General features: G+C 38.0%; 1 protein-coding gene across 4 annotated transcripts in view; it reads left to right on the forward strand.

Annotated features, from left to right (window-relative positions):
• Nucleotides 1-20,067, forward strand: part of smoc1 (SPARC related modular calcium binding 1) — a 58,614-nt gene that overhangs the window by 24,721 nt on the left and 13,826 nt on the right. For 3 of the 4 annotated variants that reach the window (XM_028438704.1, XM_028438703.1, XM_028438707.1), the window contains exons 4-10: nucleotides 2,920-3,032; nucleotides 4,351-4,450; nucleotides 7,791-7,838; nucleotides 11,080-11,169; nucleotides 11,271-11,351; nucleotides 17,735-17,927; nucleotides 18,273-18,355. In XM_028438704.1, coding sequence (XP_028294505.1) covers nucleotides 2,920-3,032; nucleotides 4,351-4,450; nucleotides 7,791-7,838; nucleotides 11,080-11,169; nucleotides 11,271-11,351; nucleotides 17,735-17,927; nucleotides 18,273-18,355 — 708 coding nt within the window. The remainder of the gene's footprint in view (nucleotides 1-2,919; nucleotides 3,033-4,350; nucleotides 4,451-7,790; nucleotides 7,839-11,079; nucleotides 11,170-11,270; nucleotides 11,352-17,734; nucleotides 17,928-18,272; nucleotides 18,356-20,067) is intronic. The other variant, XM_028438706.1, reaches the window with a different exon arrangement.

Below are 20,067 nucleotides of genomic sequence, written 5' to 3' on the forward strand. Positions count from 1 at the left end.
TGTCACAGGCTTAAGGAAAAGTGGATAGGAAATGAGATACGAGGGACTATTCAGATGCACTACACACCCAAGCATCCAGTCATCACATACACATGAAACAAATTTCCCAAGTGAAACCAAAATGTATTCACGCACACCAAAATCCGATGTTACTCCCAAACACACTCAACATGCACGCATGCACACACCCAATTCCACAACATTGCCACACACACACAACATACACGCATAAACCCGATCCAACCACCTTCACATGACACCCACTACATGCACGCACCCACACCCAATCCAATGACACAAATCTCTTACTGGATCCACCCATTCACTATTATTTGTTTATTCATTTATTTATCAGGGACAATACAAACATAATTCCCTCAGATTAAGAGGAAAATGTGTATAAATGGAGCGTCTCGCTCTAGCTTATTTGCGGCCCTTGTCCCTGGCCAGTCTTTTACCGTAACACTAACTTGCTGAAGGAGAGACAAACAGACACAGACAGACACAGACTCCTGGGTTGGAGACTGACATTGGGAAGTTTAGAGAAGTGGAACCAAATGTTTTACATTTTCCGCCTCTCTGAAGGCGTGTAAGCTTTTACAGACCAGGATCACAAACTTCCTCCGTCTTTGGATACCAGCCATTCAACAACAGCAGGGATTGATAGGTCTAAAGTCAAGGTTGCAGCTTGGCATATGGTCCTGTTCAATTCAGAGCAACATGTGTCTTTCCATCAGCAGAACACAATAATACTTGTTCTTGTTCCTGTCTCAGAAGTAAAATTTTACAATAAATGTTTTTTTATACAACTATAGTAAAGAATAATACATTTTATAATGTTAATAAAATGATGTAACGTTCTGAAGGTGACATCACCACCTGGTCCTTCAACTTCTACAGAGTCAGGAGACAGCATGTCTGCCTCCTCTCAGGTCCATAGACAGTTTTTAAACCTTTGTTTATCCTGGCTGAAGCTTTGCCCGCAGTGGAGGACTCCGTCAGCTCCACTGTGTGAATATTCTCACAGGAATAGTTAAATGTGAAGCTTGTCTCCACATGAGCTGTAAACACAACAGAAACAGTAGCTGCTGCTGGAGTTTATATAAGAGAGGTACAGCTGCTGTGAAGCCACAATCACCAGTGTCCTTTGAGACAGAGCAGGCCTGGTTCTCAAAGAATGACAAATTTAGGCCAACAGTTGATGTTAAATAATTTGCTGTTTTCATATTTTTTTATTGTATAGTCCCTCGTAGCTTGGTTGGCCTGTCTGTCTGGGTTTAATACAGCTTTTATTGTGTCAAAACCACTCATTCAAATATAAAGGTTTTGTCATTTTATGCAACTCCTAAAATACGCTATTGAGCAAGGCACTTAAGAATTTCAGCTAGTTGCACAGAGGTATGAATGAAGGATGTTACCTAGAAACAGGTGTACAGGTTTAGTAGAGATAGATAGATAGATAGATAGATAGGTAGATAGACAGATAGGCAGGCAATGGATGTGTAATTGTTAAGGAAGGGTGCTTGTAATCAGAGGGGCATGGGTTCGAATCCAACCTTGGCCATTACTATAGCATGTTGAGAAAGTATCTTAACCCTAACTGCTTGTGTTGTACATCCCTATGGCTAAAAGCGTATGCTAAATGGAATTGTAGAATTCTATAACTTTTTTGATTTCAAATCATAAAATTTTGGAGTCACAGCAGCTTCAACAATACCATTAATAACAAATCGAAGGAGATGGTAATAAATAGTGGTGCAAAATCCAAATATATGTAAAAAAAAAAAGGTATAAATATATGATATACATACTGTAATTGGAGCATGAGTGGTTGTCTGTCTGTATGTTTGTTGCCCTGCAATGGACCGGTGCCCTGTCCAGGGTGTATTCCTGCCTAGCACCCTATGACAGCTTGAGATAAGCACCAGCAGACCCATGCAACCATGAAACGGAGCATGGGGGTTAGAAGGAGCTGCCCATCAGTCACAGCTCATTATGCAGGGTGAGAGGGATTGTTCCCCAGATTTTGCCACCATCTCCAGGCTGCCAAGGTTCATTTCCACCACAGAGCCCCCCTTCATACGACAGCCAAGAATAGTGTGGTGGCTACCATGGACTGATAGAAGGAGCTGAGGACCTCAGGCTCTTCAGAATGAACTTCCTTTTCTGGCTCTTCCTGTGGAGAGAATCAGTGTTGTGAGTCCAGTTTTTCGTTACTGGTGACCCCAAGGTGGAAGAGTAGTCCATTATCTCCACCTCTCCCCCTAGCTAGGAACAGGCTGTCTTTAGTTCATCCCGTAGTCTACACCATCTCCAGTCTGACTGATGTTGAGTTTTTGTTTGTGAGAAAAGCTGCATGACACAGCTGTACCCAAGTCCTCTACACACCTTCTCATCATCATTGCTAATGCATCCGACTATAGAAGAGTCATCAGAACACTTTTGGTGGTGACAGGATCCACAGTTGGACTGGAGGTCTGACGTGAAGAGGAGGGTAGACAAAACAGTTTGCTGCTTGACACTGTGTTGGATACACAGCTAGCCGCCCAAATTGCAGGAGGTTAAGGTTGAGGGAGCTACTTTAGTTTGTATTTTCTTTGGCTCTGGAACAATGCAGGAAGTTTTTCACAGGTTAGACACAGCATTCAATCCCAGGGAGAGATTTAAGGTGTGTTAGAATACACCTGCAAGATGCCCAGAACACACTCTGAGGACCCTGGAGCTGATGCTGTTTGGTTCAATTGCTTTGTTCCTCTCGGGTCATGAGAACTACCTGTCTACCTGGCTGGAGGTAAAGACCAGGTCATGGTGGTTGGTGGGTGAGGCTTGGCTGTTAGCAAGTGCTGTTGATAGTTGGGGGAGGGGGACAAAGTCAACAGCAGATGTAATGTGTTTGAACAGCTCCATCAATACTTACAGATTCAGGTCAGATGAAGTGTCGTGCTGAGAGGAACCTGGCTCTGGATCAACCAAGGAGACCTCACGAGTCCATGTTTATCCCTGAATGCAACGAAGATGGAACATTCGCACAGGTCTGTCTCTCATCACAACTTTCATGCTTAGATCAAACTGTTTTAATGTTTTATTCAGTCACAGGCAGCAATTCAGAATACGGTGTCATGTCTAATTTTACTTTTGCTTCTGTTCTTAAAATCTGTGATTAATGCAGATCTTCACATTCTAATCTCTGGTCTGATCTACAATAATGTATCTGACAATTGTATCACTGACAAATTGTCTTGGTATTTATACCTCATTTTGCTAATATTTAAATTTAAAGTTTTTAACAGCTTATCATATTTCTCTTTTGTGGGATATTATCACCCGCCACAAAGACGAAGAGGGATATAGTTTTGGGCTCAGTCCGTTCGTCCGTGCGTCTGTCCTTCTGAGTTAAAGGGGACATTTTAAGATATGATAACCAAATTTGGTGTGTGGCTTCAGGGTATCAATACCTTGATGGAGTTCGAAAATGAGAAGTGCGCAATAATTTTTTCCGGAGTTATTGCCCTTGTTTTGTTTTTCTTTACTCTGGTTGAGTTTGTGTGTTTTGACCTACCACTGTTGCCGTAGTAGTAGAAAGTCGCCATCTGGAAAGCCCATGGCCTACTAATCTCTACTAACTAAGTTCTTGTGTTTTCGGCTTGAAAAAACATATGCGTGTGAGTATGTTTAGGTGTACTGTTTGATAACACTCCTAAGACTGTGTTTGTGAAAGTTAAGCATAAACGATGTGTTATATAAATCACTGCCGCGCTAAATGTTAGCATGAGCATATACATGGGTTTTCCCATAGACGTTAGCATGAAGCTAGCGGATTTTTTGTATAATGGTATTTTTATCCCTCGCCACAAAGTGTGGAAGGTTTGAGCTCCGCCCGTCTGTCCGTCCGTGCGTCTCCAAGTCAATTTAATTTTATTTAATTTTATTTGAATTACTTTATTAATCCCTGAAGGGAAATTACATAAAGGGGACAGCATTTCTCAGAAACTGTTTAAGATAGGATAACCAAATTCGGTGCGTGGCTTCAGGGAATCAATACCTTGAAGGAGTTTGAAAATGAGAAACAGCAATTATTTATTCCGGAGTTATTGCCCTTATTCTGTTTTTTTTTGGTGGTGGGGGATGTTGATGACTATCTTCTTGTTTAGAATTCATACTAAGGAAAAAGTTTTGGCAACAACGCACAAAGATTAATTTTAAGAAGAAGCAGAAGACAAAGTTTACTGTTTAGTATGGAATGTGACTGTGTTATCATCTTTGAAGTTGCCAACTTTGAGGTGGATCTAAATGACAACTTTCACTACCATATAATATCCTACAGCTCATCTTTCTATCTCACCTCTGCAGGTCCAATGCCACACAATGACAGGTTACTGCTGGTGTGTCACGAGTGATGGCAAACCAGTGAGTGGCTCCTCTGTGCACAACAGGACCCCGGTGTGTTCAGGTATGAAGGGGAGGGGCCAAAATTCGCTGGATAAATCAACACAATTATGATTTGATAATACTAATACAAATGTGTATACTTCACAAGAATTGCACATGCATCAGTAATTTTTTTTTAATCTTGAGATGGACTGGTGCACAGGTACTTTAATCTGACTTCATTATACTGCAGGGATTTACTGTGAATCCATTTGGTAAGATGGGAACAGTTTGTATTATTTGTCTAACCAAGACAGGATTGTAAGATAATCAGGGGCATGCACATCAAAATAACCAATCCGCACTGAAGTAAATGTTAGAATACACATTTTTGGGATTAATAGAAGGGAACAACGGGCGTTGGCTTCTGATATTCAGCTTATTTGTCATGGTTTTCAACCACACGTACCATGGGTCGCTCCGTCTGTGTCTCAGGAAGGGGAGGGGCTACAGAGAGAGCGCTGCACACGGAACAGGAAAAGGGAGAGAGACACAAGACTAGATATTCAGACACTCTTATAAAGAGGATTTTTAAGAATAGATTTGTTTTAAAGTTTAAAATTGGGAAAAGTTGTTAGTTTTAATTGGTTTCAGAATCAGAATTTCTTTGAAGTTAGCCATTATATTGTCTCCTTACCAGCCAATCGTCCATTTTCTTTATGTCATAAGCCAAAAAATATTGGGAGGATGTTTCATCCAAATGGATGATATTAGTTGATTGTAGTTACACAGTTTGGTTTTCTCAACAAATTCTTAACTTGCCATGTGGTAAGTTATTTCATTCAAGACATCATAAAACAAATGTATTTATCCTCCACATTGGAACAAAAAAAAGAAAAACATGAATGGAAAGGAGCATTAAAAAGTAAGTTTCCTGTCCTGTAAGTTGATTGGATGCCCTAATTGCCAAACATGACAAGTTACCTTTGAAAGTGAATGTGAAGCCCTGGTAATAAACACCAGTCCACAGCATGGTTCAGGATGTTGTGAATTCAATCATTAAATCTCAAAGATTTTGAAGTAGGCTTATATGGAACTTATCAGGTTGGACAATCTAGGTGGCTGGTTTTCACTCTCATGCCAGATGTTTGCACTAAACAGGGTGAAGAAGAAAAAAAAGTACATTATTTCTATTGTTACTATGCATACGTTTTGTATTTAAGTAGGGGATGCACATCATCAGCATTGAGGAAAACCACATGGATGATTACAGGTATAATTTAAGATGAGTGAAATTATCAATGAGTTGATATTACAGGAAACAAGATCCTGTTCATTAAAGGGAAATACTGAATGCAGTCTGCAGATGACAGTTAAAGCAGATTTGTCTGTGAAATGTGGGCCACGCTATAGACACATGTGTATTACTTGTCTTATGGTGCGTAGCAGGTGCAAGGTCAACAAGAGGGCTAATGGCCGTGCACAGAGGGGCCTCTCAGTGCTCTCCTCTCATCTAAGTGTTCTCAGCAGGCAGGAGGAGAGAGTGCAGCACTCTGCACATTTATCCTGGATGGGAACACTTTATGATAATCACCATCATTTTCCCTCAGAAGATAATACACACGATCTTTGCCAAAATTGGATTGCTGATTCACCAAAACATATGGTGCACATTTTGTGTGGAGGAAAAGTCGTCTCACGTCCCCCTGAAGCTGCTTCACAGATGAGTGAAGGCTTTCTTCAGCTCGGACTCTACGCCAGTATTGTGACTACCCCCAACTTCTCTCAAGCATGAAAGAAAATGGCTCTATACCTGAAATTCAGTTCTTATAAAGACAGAAGGAAAATGTTAAGAAAGTAAGACATGGACTCAAAGTAGATTCCCCCAAAAAGTTTACAGCAAAGAGTGAAAGTGAGTTTTTCTGGCGATTGAAAGAGAAATAAGAATTTTAATTGAGAAAGAATAGCTTAATATAAGTAGGCAGTGAGAAAAACAAAAATCACATTAATGTTTGAAGTGTGTTTACAAGTGATGTGTGGGTGCTTGCCTCGAAGTGTTAGGAGCTAATAGATAAATAAATAAATAAATAAATAAATAGATAAATAAATAAAAATAAGAGCCAATCTACAAATGTTTAAAATTTTGAATTTATTTTGGCAGTCTTCAGAAAAACCAAACAGAACAAACAACATTAAAAAATCTAATTTTGGGTACATGCACATCAAACACACACACACACACACACATGCACACACACACACACACACACACACACACACACACACACACACACACACACACACACACACACACACACACACACACACACACACACACACACACACACACATGAATGTACATAATATTAATATTATACTATTTCATATTTAACACGTGTCAAACTCAAGGCTTAGGAGCATCTGATTCGGCTCATAGGAGAAAGTAAAAATGACAGAGAAAACATGAATCATTGTTTAATGAAACTCAACAATATTTGCTTATGTCACACGATGGCAGTCATTTTTTTATGTTTAACTGTTTCCTAAAATGATTACATAACATTTTCCTCAATTAAATAGAAATTGGTCACAAAAATCTAAGAAATTTTAGGTGAAGATCTTGTCACTTATTGCTTGGATATTGTCAGTTTCTTACATATTTTGTATATTATGTATACGTCATACAAGTGCAAACTAGGGCACAATAACGTTGAAATTACTTGTTTTCCCGCATAAAATTTGTGGCTCTCTTGAGCTCAAACTGATTCATATTTGGCCCCTGAACTAAAATGAGTTTACCACACCTGATCTAACATATCTGAACCAAAACAGTTTCTAAAGAGCTAAAAATAGAAACCCTTTACTGCCGCAGTTTTGTTTCTACAAACACAAACTGAGGCGCTATCGGCCTAAATAAAAGGAGCACATCTGGTCACCCGACTTTCCCTTCCCCCCCTTACATAAATTCTGCTGACAGACTCAGATGGTCCTGCATGGCATGACCCAAATCAATCATCTTGCATACATTCACAGGAAACTACCGTGAATTTATGGGAAGTCGTGCTGGGACAAGTGGATTGTCAGGTTGTAAATTTATCCTGTTTGCATTTCCAATTAAAAGTGCATCATCTCATCTCATTATTTCTTCCCCATGCATCAATGCATGAGACCACCTCACTGCATGCACCAGAAGAGAGTGACGCACAGAACGCAGATGTTATGATTGTTGAACCTTTTGAACACGTACTAACAGAATTAACTTTACCTCAGTGTGTTTGGAGGTTAGATAACAATTGGATCAAAGTTTTTTATTATTTGGTGTGATTTATTTTGGAAACAAAAAAGCCCAGATCAAATAAATAAATTTAAACATCTTTCAGTGGATTGTAATTCTCTGTGTTCTTGTCTTTGCATCATTAAAGGGTCCGTAACCGACAGACCACCTGGTCCAGCAAACGCTGGTCGAAAAGGTGAGTTGAGACCTGCTAGATGTTTTTTGTGTTTCGGTCTGGATGTGCACATCTCTCTGTTTGCACAAAAAACGAGAACAAAAGTTCACTCTGTCTTTTTGACCTAATCAAGCTCTGTTTGATCCGTGCAAAGTCCATAGTAGTGCGCAAACATGCGGCTTGCAAACTTTACAATGAAAAAAAAAACTTATCCCTGTCTGAATATCACGCAACAAGGAAAAGTAAGGAATAATCTAATTATTTACAAGGTAGGGTGAAATTAGAATGATTGTTAAATGGGAAAAACTGTTAAATAGTATAAAGGAAGTAATCAAACCATGATTTAATCTTGTTGACGTGTGCTGTTTGTGAAGGTAAACCTGCTGTCAAAGCAAGTATAACCACTGAATTTCTCACTCATTTCACAGCTTTTTATTTCAGAGAAAAACAACAAAGAAACTTTCAGCTTTCAACAAAGAAAAACATTTTAGACCAAAGTATTTCTGTTTACAATTGTCTGATGTCACTTAAAGACATCCGTGTGTCATATCACCTTTGGTCAAAGTTGTTTTTATTGTTTGATTTTGACTGAATCCTTTCCTAAGGACTCCTTCAGATGCTCCAAAACTACACATGGGTGAGTATTCTAGGCAGCTTGAATTGAATAAAAAAAGCTGACACTCTTAGTGATCTTTAAGCCTGACAAATGTTTGTATTAACTATTAAGGGCACACCTGAGCTTATGTTTTTGGTGAAATAACTGTACTTAAAAGATGATTTGTGCAAAGAAAGATTAACCATCTACCTTGAGAAAAAAAAATTAAATTTTGAAGACAAATAAAAATAATTGGAAATGAATAAACAGATGCAATGATAATGTGTTGTTTCACTTGTGTGCTGTGTGTGGACGCCCATATTTCTTTATCATATAGCTGGGTAGTTTAACTTTTTTATTCGTGTGCTAGCAGTAAAAAATGTAAAAAAAATATAGTTTCATGAATTATATTTTTAAACTACAACATAAATCTTGTTTGTCTTTCCACATTTATTTAAAATAATAATGGTTTAAAACTAGTAATGTAAAAATCTTGTTTGCACTTCCCTTAGTTAATTTGATGGTTTATGTGTATATATAAGCACATAAGTGCTTATATACTCTATACTTATTCTGAGAGAAATAAGTTTTATTCTTTTTTATGTTTACACTCTTGATTTGTTTGTTTTTTAAATTAAAAAATATTATAAAAATTTGCACAGGTTTTATTCCATTCTTTATTTCCATAATGGTGTTGGAAGTATTCTATTTATAGCTGTGTGTGGAGAGGAGGCACAATTACAGACTGTAAACATATACATTTATGTACTGTATACACTACCGGTCAAAAGTTTTAGAACACCACACTTTTTCCAAAATTATTCAGTTTATTGTGTCATTGCACTCTGAAATGAAAGCATAGAACAAATAAGAAATTTAAGTTGAAAAAGAAATGATGGAATCCATGAACAATACTGTTCACCTGATGCTCATGAGGGTCTGGTACCACAGTGTGTTCTAACACTGCTTTTATGCAGACTGAGGGGGTTGGAAGTAACCAAGAAAAGTTAGAACACCTGAAGGAATCTGTAGCACCAGCTTTCAATGCTGATTCAACCTTCATTGCTGCAGAACAGCGTAACATTGTTAACCCACTTTGTGTTCCCTGAAAAAGTTTTGGGTAACCAAACATTTTTTTTTAACTTCTGGCTGTTCAGTACTTATCTTTGTATCATTTAAAGCTATTTATTGGACTTGCATGATTTAAATTGCAATAAATAACTGGAAAAATTAGGGTGTTTTTAAACTTTTGACCGATAGTGTTCATAAACCAGTGCTGGGTGATATTAACTACAAATGATATCTCTATATTTATTTCTTTAGTTTTACTATGAAGACAATTCTCAGTCACTGGTGCAAAAATGCAACACAGTCACTGTTATTAACAGCCTGCTGCACAATCAATCTTATAATGGACAGCATGTGTGAGTGTGGTCTTTACCATGGCTTGTTTCAGAGAGGAACTTTGGAAAGACTGGACAAAAAAAGATTAGTCATACTTGAACTTCTAGTAAGCGTCTGTTGTCAGCGTTCTCTGCAGAGGCATTTTGCTTCTGCACAGCATCAGAATGAAATCTAAATCATCTCCTAATAAGTCAGCGTTGAGCTTTCTCTTGCAAACCCGTTCCTCCTCCTCATTAATATCTCATCAACAACAGACACATGCTTGCAAGACTTGAAGTTGAGGGTGGGGACAGTTTTCTCCTAAGTGATAGAGGCAATGCAGAGAGGAGCTGAACAATAAGGGAAGAAATTACATATACTGTACATATATATATGACTGAGGTTGTAGTAGCAGAATCGATGAACCACACTGATGGATCCTCTGTCTTCTCCCAAGGCTCTTCTGGGACTGGAGCTGGATGGATCTCTACAGTGCTCATAGATATTGGCTGTTATAATGATTCCTGTCCTGATGCAACTCTTTAGCTGATGCTTCAGCTAATACATATATATGTTTTTAAGTAGTGCCAAAAGGGAGATATCATCCAAGAAGAACAATATTTCTTATTTTCTGAAATTGCTGTTATTTAAGACAGCGCTCAAGATGATAAATGGGATTAATGACAATAATTTTAAACTCATTTATTGATGTAAATACTTTTGCACAGTAAAACTCACAATGAGCTGGTCTGGATTGACAAATGCAATTGTTTAAAATGTATGTTTTTAAACTTTTTTTTTTAATTTAACCAGGAACGTCTCATTAAGATTAATAATTTCTTTTTCAAGAGAGTCCTGGAAGCAATTAGGTGTAGCGAACTTGCTAAAGATCCCACAGTGATGGCCCACAGTGGATTTAAACCTGCAACCCTCCAGTTACAAGCCCACTTCTGTAACCACTAAGCTACCACTGCATTTATTACTTACGGGTCATGGAATTATAGGTGACACACTTTGAAGTCCTGCTAATTAAATGTGTGTAAAACATTGGTATGAGGTTAATGTGATGATCTTGTAGTTTCATGTTGCTGTGATTTCTTGACGTGTGTGTGTGTGTGTGTGTGTGGGGGGGGGTCCTGTTATTTGTGTTGTCTGTGAGAGGGAAGTCTGGGCAAAATGAATGGATGTTGTTCAGCTCGTGTGTCTGTCATGGCCGTACCATGTGCAAATCCAAACCATTCAACAGTTCTGGAGAGTAGATTGTATTAACCTCAATAATGGTAGTCTCTTTCCGTTTCTTTCTCACTCTGAACCCAGATGATGGATTAAGGTCTACACCCACAATGGAGACTCACGTACCACCTGAGGGAGATGGTAAGAATCCTTGGAGCTGTTTTTTTATTTCTCTCCTCAGAGTGAACTGATTATTTTTCATTGAGACTGAAATGTATAAATCTATCATTTTGTCCTTGCAGAGATAACTGCTCCACCGTTGTGGATAAAACAACTGGTTTACAAGGAGAATAAGCAAAACAGCTCCAGTACCAGGAAACATGGTAACAAAATGAAACTGCCTTGATTTTGCTCGTTTATTGAAGATATAGTCTCACATTGTTTGGGCTGAGATTTTGCAGGGTTCTGCAATTATCTGAAAATGGGAAAGTGCATTTTTGTATTCCTACCCAGGTTTTAGATTTAGGTGTCCTGAGGAATGCACTTTTTTTTGTTCTTTTGAAATATACATCCAGGGCTGAGTGATATGGATTAAAACTATGGTCTTGACATTTTCTGTTCAAATGGTATTACACATATAATCCTTGATATGTTTTCAAAAAAAAACCTGGTGCAAAATGCCACACAGGCACTATCAACATGTGCAGATTTTGGCTTTTCTCTCCATAAGGACAGCAAGTGTCAGTCAGTTCTGTTGTTTTGCATGTTTCAGGGCAGGTCTGAAGCACATAGTTCTTCAACTCAGAAGTCCATCTTCTTCTTTTTATATCTCTGTTGTGAATATTACATGGACCCTTTAAGAGAGGAGAGGCCATGTTACCAGTGTGGCAAAGAATGGGAAATGAACTTGATTTATATAGCGCTTTATCCCCACATCGAAGTACTCTCAAAGCACTTTACAATATCAGTTCATTCACCCATTCACACACATTCACACACCAATGGGACTGAGCAGCCATGCAAGGTGCTAGTCGACCACTGTTAGCAACTTAGGGTTCAGTGTCTTGCCCAAGGACACTTAGACACACAGACAGATACAGGTATAGACTGAGAAGGAGAGAGATGCTATGCATTACTGCTACCTTAGCAACTTTGTTGGTATATTTAGCAACTTTTTAGACCCTACTAGCAACTTTAAAAAAAAAAAACCCAAAAAACGAACTGTTTCCGGTTTCCAGTTCCTCTACCATGTTTCCAGTCTGGTCACATCAGCCTCTATCCACAGCTTTTATCAGCCAACATAACATTTACAAGGCAACACAGTTCTTCTGTTTGTGTCTGTCATCTTAGGGAGCTCCCATATTTTTATCACCTTGATTTTGCTCAGTTTGTGCTTGCAGCAGGTGCATAGTGGAGTAGTGGTTAACGTGTCTGCCTCACAGCAAGAAGGTTCAAACCTTGTGTGGAGTTTGCATGTTCTCTGTGGGTTTTCACCAGGTACTCAGGCTTCCTCCCACAATCCAAAAACATGACTGTAAGGTGGATTGGAGTCTGTAAATTGCCTGAAGGAGGCAGTGTGAAGTGTGAGTCGTTGTCTGTGTGTGTATTGCCCTGCAATGGACTGGTGCTCTGTCCAGGATGTATTACTGAGATTACATCTGTTGGTCAAAGTGAGCGCGTACTCAAAAAATTCAGCCTTCTCCACCTGTTCTTTTACAAATTCAACAAAGGAGCAGCAACAAATTGCTCTGCTTTTGGTGTTTTTGATGTTTTGTTTTGGGTCGTAGCCAGTATCCTGCCCACCCACAAATCCGTGCGCTGTATGTCATCTTTGATACTTCCTGTGTTTGGTGCGAGATGAGAGCGCAGCTGAATGTTTGCTTGTCTGATCCACTCCAGTCTTTGTCTGCCTGTTCACACCGACCCAAAGGAGACAAACTTTCCAGGAAAACGAATCCTAGAGCGTTTTCACCGCTTATTGACCCTCAGCTATATGTAAGAGTGAGTGAGGGCAGGGCGTTTTTACTCAGAGACGTGCAAAATTTGTGTGAGACATACTTCCAAATGATGATTAGAGGCTATGGAGAAGCAGAACACACCAAAATAAATAGCAGTGAAGCTTTACCACAATAAAGTATAGTTAAGGTGAAACACAAGGCTGGGAGATCTGCATCTGTATCTCACTAATTAACAGCCCATTGACCTTAATATTTACTGTGGAAAACATAACAAAGTGCCCACACTATACTAAACTAAGTAAACTAAAACCACATTCATGAGTGATCTCCCTTTCTATCTATTCTACACTGTCTTCATGCTGTCTCAGGATGAATTATTGACCATGTGTTCTTCTTATGAGCATCTGAAAACAATAGCAGAGAAACAGTTTGAACATTGAGTGTCAACTTGGCCTCGAGTGTAACCAGTCTCAAAACATTTGATTTAAGATAAAAGAAAGGCTTTACCATCTGACTACAGTCCTGCATCACTAGGATTAGGTTTCTTGCTTTCTTTCCTTTGGTGTAATTTGTTTAGCTTTCTCCGTGTCCTTTTCAATTATGCCCTGAAACATCGGCCTCGCTCTGGGCAGCTGGACGGCTTTCACGCTTCTGTACTGAGTCAGCGAGTAAATGCACTCAGGGTTGAGAAAGAGTGAATGTGTATTAGGATTGAAGGGCTTTCATTTCCAAGTTTTTTATTAAAGCTCAGAAGAGCTGCAAAACAGCCGTTTGTTTCTTTTCTTTTTACCTACATGTGTTATTCTCCTGAAAATACATCTTTGAACAAAAATGAATTTGTGATAGAACTCTTTACTGAACGTTGATGAAGTAAGAAGCTAGAAGTAAGGAAAACAAATGTAACTTCTATACACATGCCTGCATGCAGACATGCAGCAACACATAATAATGATAATATTTGGAAAAAAAAAAACCAATAATATCTTCATTTTTATACAGCGCTTTAAAAAAAAAAAAACTCAGGCACATCACAATGAAAGTACAGATGATAAAAAGAAAAGAGCACATGTAATATTGAAAGTTTCAAGAGCCATTGTAACATTAAAAGTCATATGATAAGTAGTTTTAACAGTTAAAAGAAAGTCTGAATAAAAACGTAAAAACACAACTCAGAAATCCAATGTAACACATTCTTAGTGTGCTCAGAAAGAAATGTCAGTTAAAGTACAACAGTACAGCTTTATTGTGCTTTCTAAAGCCATAGATGCATATGGTGTGAACCCATTAAAACAATCTAACTAATAATTGTAAATCTGGCTTTTTAATCCCGATCACATCTGTCTATAACCTATGACAAGCTTCTTATTTTAGCTTTTTTTATTATTATTTTTGTTAAATGCTCTGTCGTACATTTGATATGATGACGTTTAAGACCGCAATTTTATTTTGTGTTGAGTCATGCCACAGTTATTCCAATTACACGGAGTCTTAGAAATCTAATCATGAGGCGATTCATTTCTTGAGTAAAGCAGAGATGCTTTTTTGTATTATTATGTGAAAACTGAGTGAAAAAAGTGGAATTAAAAACTACTTTAGATAAATGATCAAACAACAGATTTATTTCTCCGGTAATTATGCAGAGTAAAGGATGAAGGGCTACAAATAAGTCATATCATATCAGTTACAACCTCAGGTTGGCTTTATATTGTCTAGTTGTTCCAGTGTGAATTACATCAGCTGCATCTGGACAAACAGCGATTTGTCACGACACGCTTTCTCTACTATTCCCGCTGTTTTGAAGAAAACCGACTTGGGAGAGACAATATTGTAGCGATTACTCCACAGCTGAAAACCATTGAATTGAAGCAAAGAAGAGAACTTTTGGAAATGGGGGGAGGGGAGGGGAGGCGAGGGGGGGGGCAGAGGGGAACTCAGAAAGAAAGAAAAAGTGATGTAAAGTTATGATATACACAATTTTTATACATCCTCATTCAAAAGACACACTAGAAAAGATAAAATCAAAGAGGTTTTGCCTGAAAAGGATATGCCATCATTATATGCTAATCAGTTTACCAAATATCTGTTATACAAACAAGGAATAATCAAAATTTTAAGAAAATATACTGTATAAATGACTAATTCCTGCTAGTGTTGAGCACAAAGCAGAATGAAACCTCCAAGATAGGAAGTCAATCTAACAGAACACAGAATTTCATCAGAAAACAGTGACTTTGCCAAGTGTGATTTATAAAAAAAATCGATTTATAAATAAATCAACATTGAGATCGTCTATGCAACCTCGATTGATTAGGCTTCAAACTCATTTGAGCACATTGAGTTTATCACGCACAAGAGTGATAAACGATATGGAGAAATTGGACTAAAAAATAAAACACATGGAAATAAAAGTTAAGTTTTTGTCACTTTGTGCCAATTGTGCAAGTTGGAAAAGTGTGATGAATTATATTATCCGTCAATATTTGCCATAAGATGTAATATTGGTTAATATTATTATTGTTTTTCAACCAAAATATATTATTTCCTCCATGTTTGCATTTGTTTGAGGTTGATACTGCATGTAGTGCTATCCTTTCTTAAACTGTATGTGTTTTTTTTTTTGAAAAAAAAAAAAAAAAAAAAAACCGACAACACTAGAAAAGAACCTAGAAAGGAAAAATATATTTAAAGGGCCTGTACTACGAATCTGGATTTCCTCATATCACGCTAGGGCTGAGCGGTATACCGGTTCATACCGAATACTGGTATATATTTTTGTTATGATATTCCTTTTTAAATATTCTGCCATACCAGTGTATTTAATTACACAACTTTTGGAACGCTACGCTGCGCCGTGTTCCAGACGTGTAAATAGATAACAAATACACTAAAAGCTCTGAAGCTGCATGTGAGCATGTGCCTGCGTGCGCATGCCTCTGCTACAGGAGAACAACACTCATGGACACGGAGGCAGGTTAGCTTAGCATGTCGGCAGTTCGACAGTAGCACACAAAAAAAGAGAGCAAAGGATCGCAATTTGTAATTCCTATAACGTGGAAAAAAGTCCTGGTGGAGCTGCAAACAAAACACTACCTTATTCACCATAAGAAACCACCACACCACTGAGTATGCAGCATTTAAAGCTAGAAATCAACAGCCATTGGGCCGCTGTTGCAAACTTGTATAAGTGAAACTGATCACAGTGTCTGGTATTTTCCCATGAATTAATATTAGATAATCTCACTAATTTAAACTCTGTGTAAAGCAAATTCAGCCATTTTCTTCTGAACACATTAAATACTGTAGGTCATAAATGTGTTCCTTAAAACATGTAAAAAGCCATTCAACCATTTATAATTTAACTGTGGAGCTAGGCTTCACAAACTGTTTCTGTGTTCAGGATTTAATGGGCGGGTCAGAAATCATAGCCACATTACATAACAGAGCCATCATTAGCATAAACCTGACCCTGCTGCTGAAGCACACCAAACTTCTGTGGCCTCTAGCCAAAAACAAACCACATATTCCGAGTCGGGGGAATGAAACGCGTCCGCTGGTGCCACATTTACAATGAATTGAGCACTATTTTTGCACCGCAAGTTTGTTTTTCCCCTCTCGCGGACGCAGTTCTGACTCTAATCAGGAGGGATGAACATATCATGACTCGGGCGGAGAAGACCTCTCCGCTGACACCTCGTGGTTTTTGAAAAAGTTTTTTCTTTCACACTGCTCTCTCCCATAGGGTTAGGGTTAATACACGGAGGCGACGTCCTTCCCGCTCGTGGCGTGCTTCCAACGCCTCTAACTGACACGCCCCCAGCGTTTCAGAGCAGAGAGAAGTGCCTGTTTTTCCATGATTTTGAGACCAATTTTTTTCATCTTTCAAATTTGGCTCAGTGGTCAATGGCACATGTGTCTGTGGTGTGACAAACTCACAACACACATTTATTTCTGCTTCACACAGACTTAAAGCATTAACAGTCATCAATTCCTGTGTTGTTTTTGGTCTGAATTATTTATTTTAATTTTTTGTATTTTGAAAGAATTATTCCTCAATTGTGACATAAGTCTGCACGGTTTTTCTGATTGTCACTGCAGTCTCCACCCCCTCCACTGGAGCATGTACATAGTCTGTCTGAAGTCAACGCCATTAAGTGAATGTGTTGATATTCCGGTTCGTAGAACAGCTTCTCTCTGACGGAGAATGTTTGGTTAGGTGAAGCCTGCTAATGGAGAGACATCCCGCATATATTTATCCATCTTTATAGGACAGGCCCCAAAACACAGCTTTTATTTTACCCAGCAATATTGAAAGATTTGTTGTTGTACTTAAGATGTGTTGAAAATAAATATGGCTCTTTTCCCATAACTAAGGTTAAATTAGTTTTCTTTGTAGTTCACAGATGTTTTATATGGAATAAACCCAGTGGGGAATCACATTGAAAATATGTTTATCTGTTAATTCCATGGAAATGTATATAATGTGACCTACAGTTATGTTGGAAGGGAAGGGTTTATGTATATATTGGTTAATATCAGAAATTAGAATTTGGACAATATCAAACATCTTTAATGTGAACCGAAATTACTGTTGGAGCGAAAAAAAGAAAGCAACCCTAAATGTTGAAATAATCCCTAACAAGCAAACAAATGATCAAACCATTCAGTTTCCATCAGTAATGACATGAATGAGCACTGAGAAACCCTTCATCCATCATTCAAATGCATTACGTATTACAGCATCGTCTTTTTTAAGTAAAGAATGTGTGTTCCCTTTGTCTCTGTCTTAAGTTTGCTTCTTATGCTTTTAGAGAAACTTCCTTCTTGTGATCAGGAGCGACAGAACGCCCTGGACGATGCTCGGCAGAACCCACGAGAGGCCCTTTTCATCCCTGACTGTGGGCCTGGGGGCCTTTACAAGGCTGTCCAGTGCCACCAGTCCACAGGTTACTGCTGGTGTGTTCTGGTGGACACTGGGCGACCCATTCCTGGAACCTCCACCAGGTGATACCATTATTCTAAAGACAATGAACCATAATGTCACTTCTGCACTGAGTCAAATGTGGATGCGATGCACGCACAAGCGGAAGTAGCAATTTTTCAAAATAAAATGCAAAGAACACAAACATTAATACATTTCCTTTTTTAAAGCTTTGTCTTTTTTTGTGGCCTGGCACCAAATGGTCCACGTATCAGTACCGGTCTGGCAATCTTTTGTTTTTATATTGACAGAGAAAATAATAATAAAATAAACTGTTAGTGTTCCATGGTAGCGTCACAAATGAATTTTTTTTTAATCTTATTTTTTGATGATTGTCGAAGCTTCTGTGCTGGTCTCTGTTCTAACAGGTACCAGATGCCAGAATGCGATGGAGCTGCACGTTCTCGCATTTCAGACGTAGAAGACCCTTTCCAAAGCAGAGATCTCACAGGTTTGTTCTACATCTGCTGTCTGACTGAGCTAGAGTCACATAAAGTTTAACGTGTGAAAGTTTTAATATGACACAGTAAAAAAAAACACAGAATTAACCACTTAAAGCAGCATACAGGTGTAATCTTCTTCTACCTGTTTTTTTTTTTGTTGTTTAAATGATTTCCCGTCTGATTAAAATTAGATTCTGCTACAACAATTCCAGTTCTTTTTTCACTTTCTCTCTCTCTTCTGTCTTTGAAGGCCTGATTGTTGGGATGCATTCACATAGGGTTATAATTGGTGTTGTTATACATTAATCCGCTCATGTGTTGAGTTGTAGTTGAATCAAACATTGTGCCCAAATGACTGAATGGGAATAAAGCAATCCCCAACTCTTGTGTTTGGGGCGACATCCTTCCATACATTGATACAGTCACATTGAAACATCCTAGAAATTATCAATAAAAATTAAGGCTGGTATTTATATATTCATTCACCACAGGAAAATAACGCAGTAAAAAAAAAAAACAACGCCGCTTAACACTTTTTCCTTTTTAATGTTCAGTTTTAGTTTTATACACAAAAAAAAAATTTGTTTTGAAAGTTTACAAAAAATCTGGAAAAGCATGAATATAGCTTACCTTTCTTTTACTTTTATTGTTATTTCTTTATTATCCCCCGCCACAAAAAATGTGATGGGGGATATAGGTTAAAGGGGACAGCTTTTCTCAGAAACTGTTTAAGATACATTACTAAGTTCAGTGTGTGGCTTCAGGGTATCAATACCTTGATGGAGTTTGAAAATGAGAAGTGCGCAATTATTTCTTCCAGAGTTATTGACCTTTTCCCCTTGTTTTACTCTATCTTCAAAGGGGACAGCTTTTCTTAGAAAACGTTTCAGATATTTAGTAATTTAATACTGTGATGTGATAAAATTTTCTTATGTATACATCTAAGTTAGATTTAGGATATTTAGGAAAAGGTTGTGAGTTATAATGAGAACCAATCTGACGGGGGATGTTGATGACTATGTTTTTTTGTTGTTTTTTTATTTTTCTGTATTCTGTAAAGAGACTTTTAGTCCTCAAAAAAGCACTATATAAAATTGATGTATGATTATTATTATTACTTAAATGATTCAGTGATATACCAATTTAAATTGGAAAAATGTTGCTTCCCATGTCAAATATTCTTATGCCATTTATTTAAATCAATCAAGGTTAATAAATTACAAAGTCTCTAATTAATTAGATTATTTTTTCTAATCGAGTCCCACCACTAATAAAAATGTAACATTGCAGCTGAAAACTGTCAGATTTTTTTATGTGAAACTTTGAACTAGAATTTATAGACTTTTTAGCGGCACGTCTAGATTTTTAAGTAAAAGTTACAAGCTCATGTAAACCCAGTTTGTGTTGTAAGGTAAAAATGATCACAGCCTTTTCCTATAAAGCAAAGGTCCTATCCTCTTCTTACTCGTGCTCTCTTGTTACTGCTCATACTGCTCACTTTCTTATGTTTCTCTATACCTTTAAGGTTTCACTGTAACTCTTACTTAAATCCCCATCTGGTAAGTTAACAGAGTCCAGCATATTTCTGACTGCGCAGCAGATGTGTGGCTTGCTTTATGGAGGCTGTGGGTGTTGGAGACCACGGGAAGCTTTGTGCACATATTTTTTAATGTACTGTTGAACCGTCACAACAAAGCTGTTATTTCACCTTCAACAATTT

Source organism: Gouania willdenowi, chromosome 22 (assembly GCF_900634775.1).
Source record: "Gouania willdenowi chromosome 22, fGouWil2.1, whole genome shotgun sequence".
Classification (NCBI taxonomy): domain Eukaryota; kingdom Metazoa; phylum Chordata; class Actinopteri; order Blenniiformes; family Gobiesocidae; genus Gouania; species Gouania willdenowi.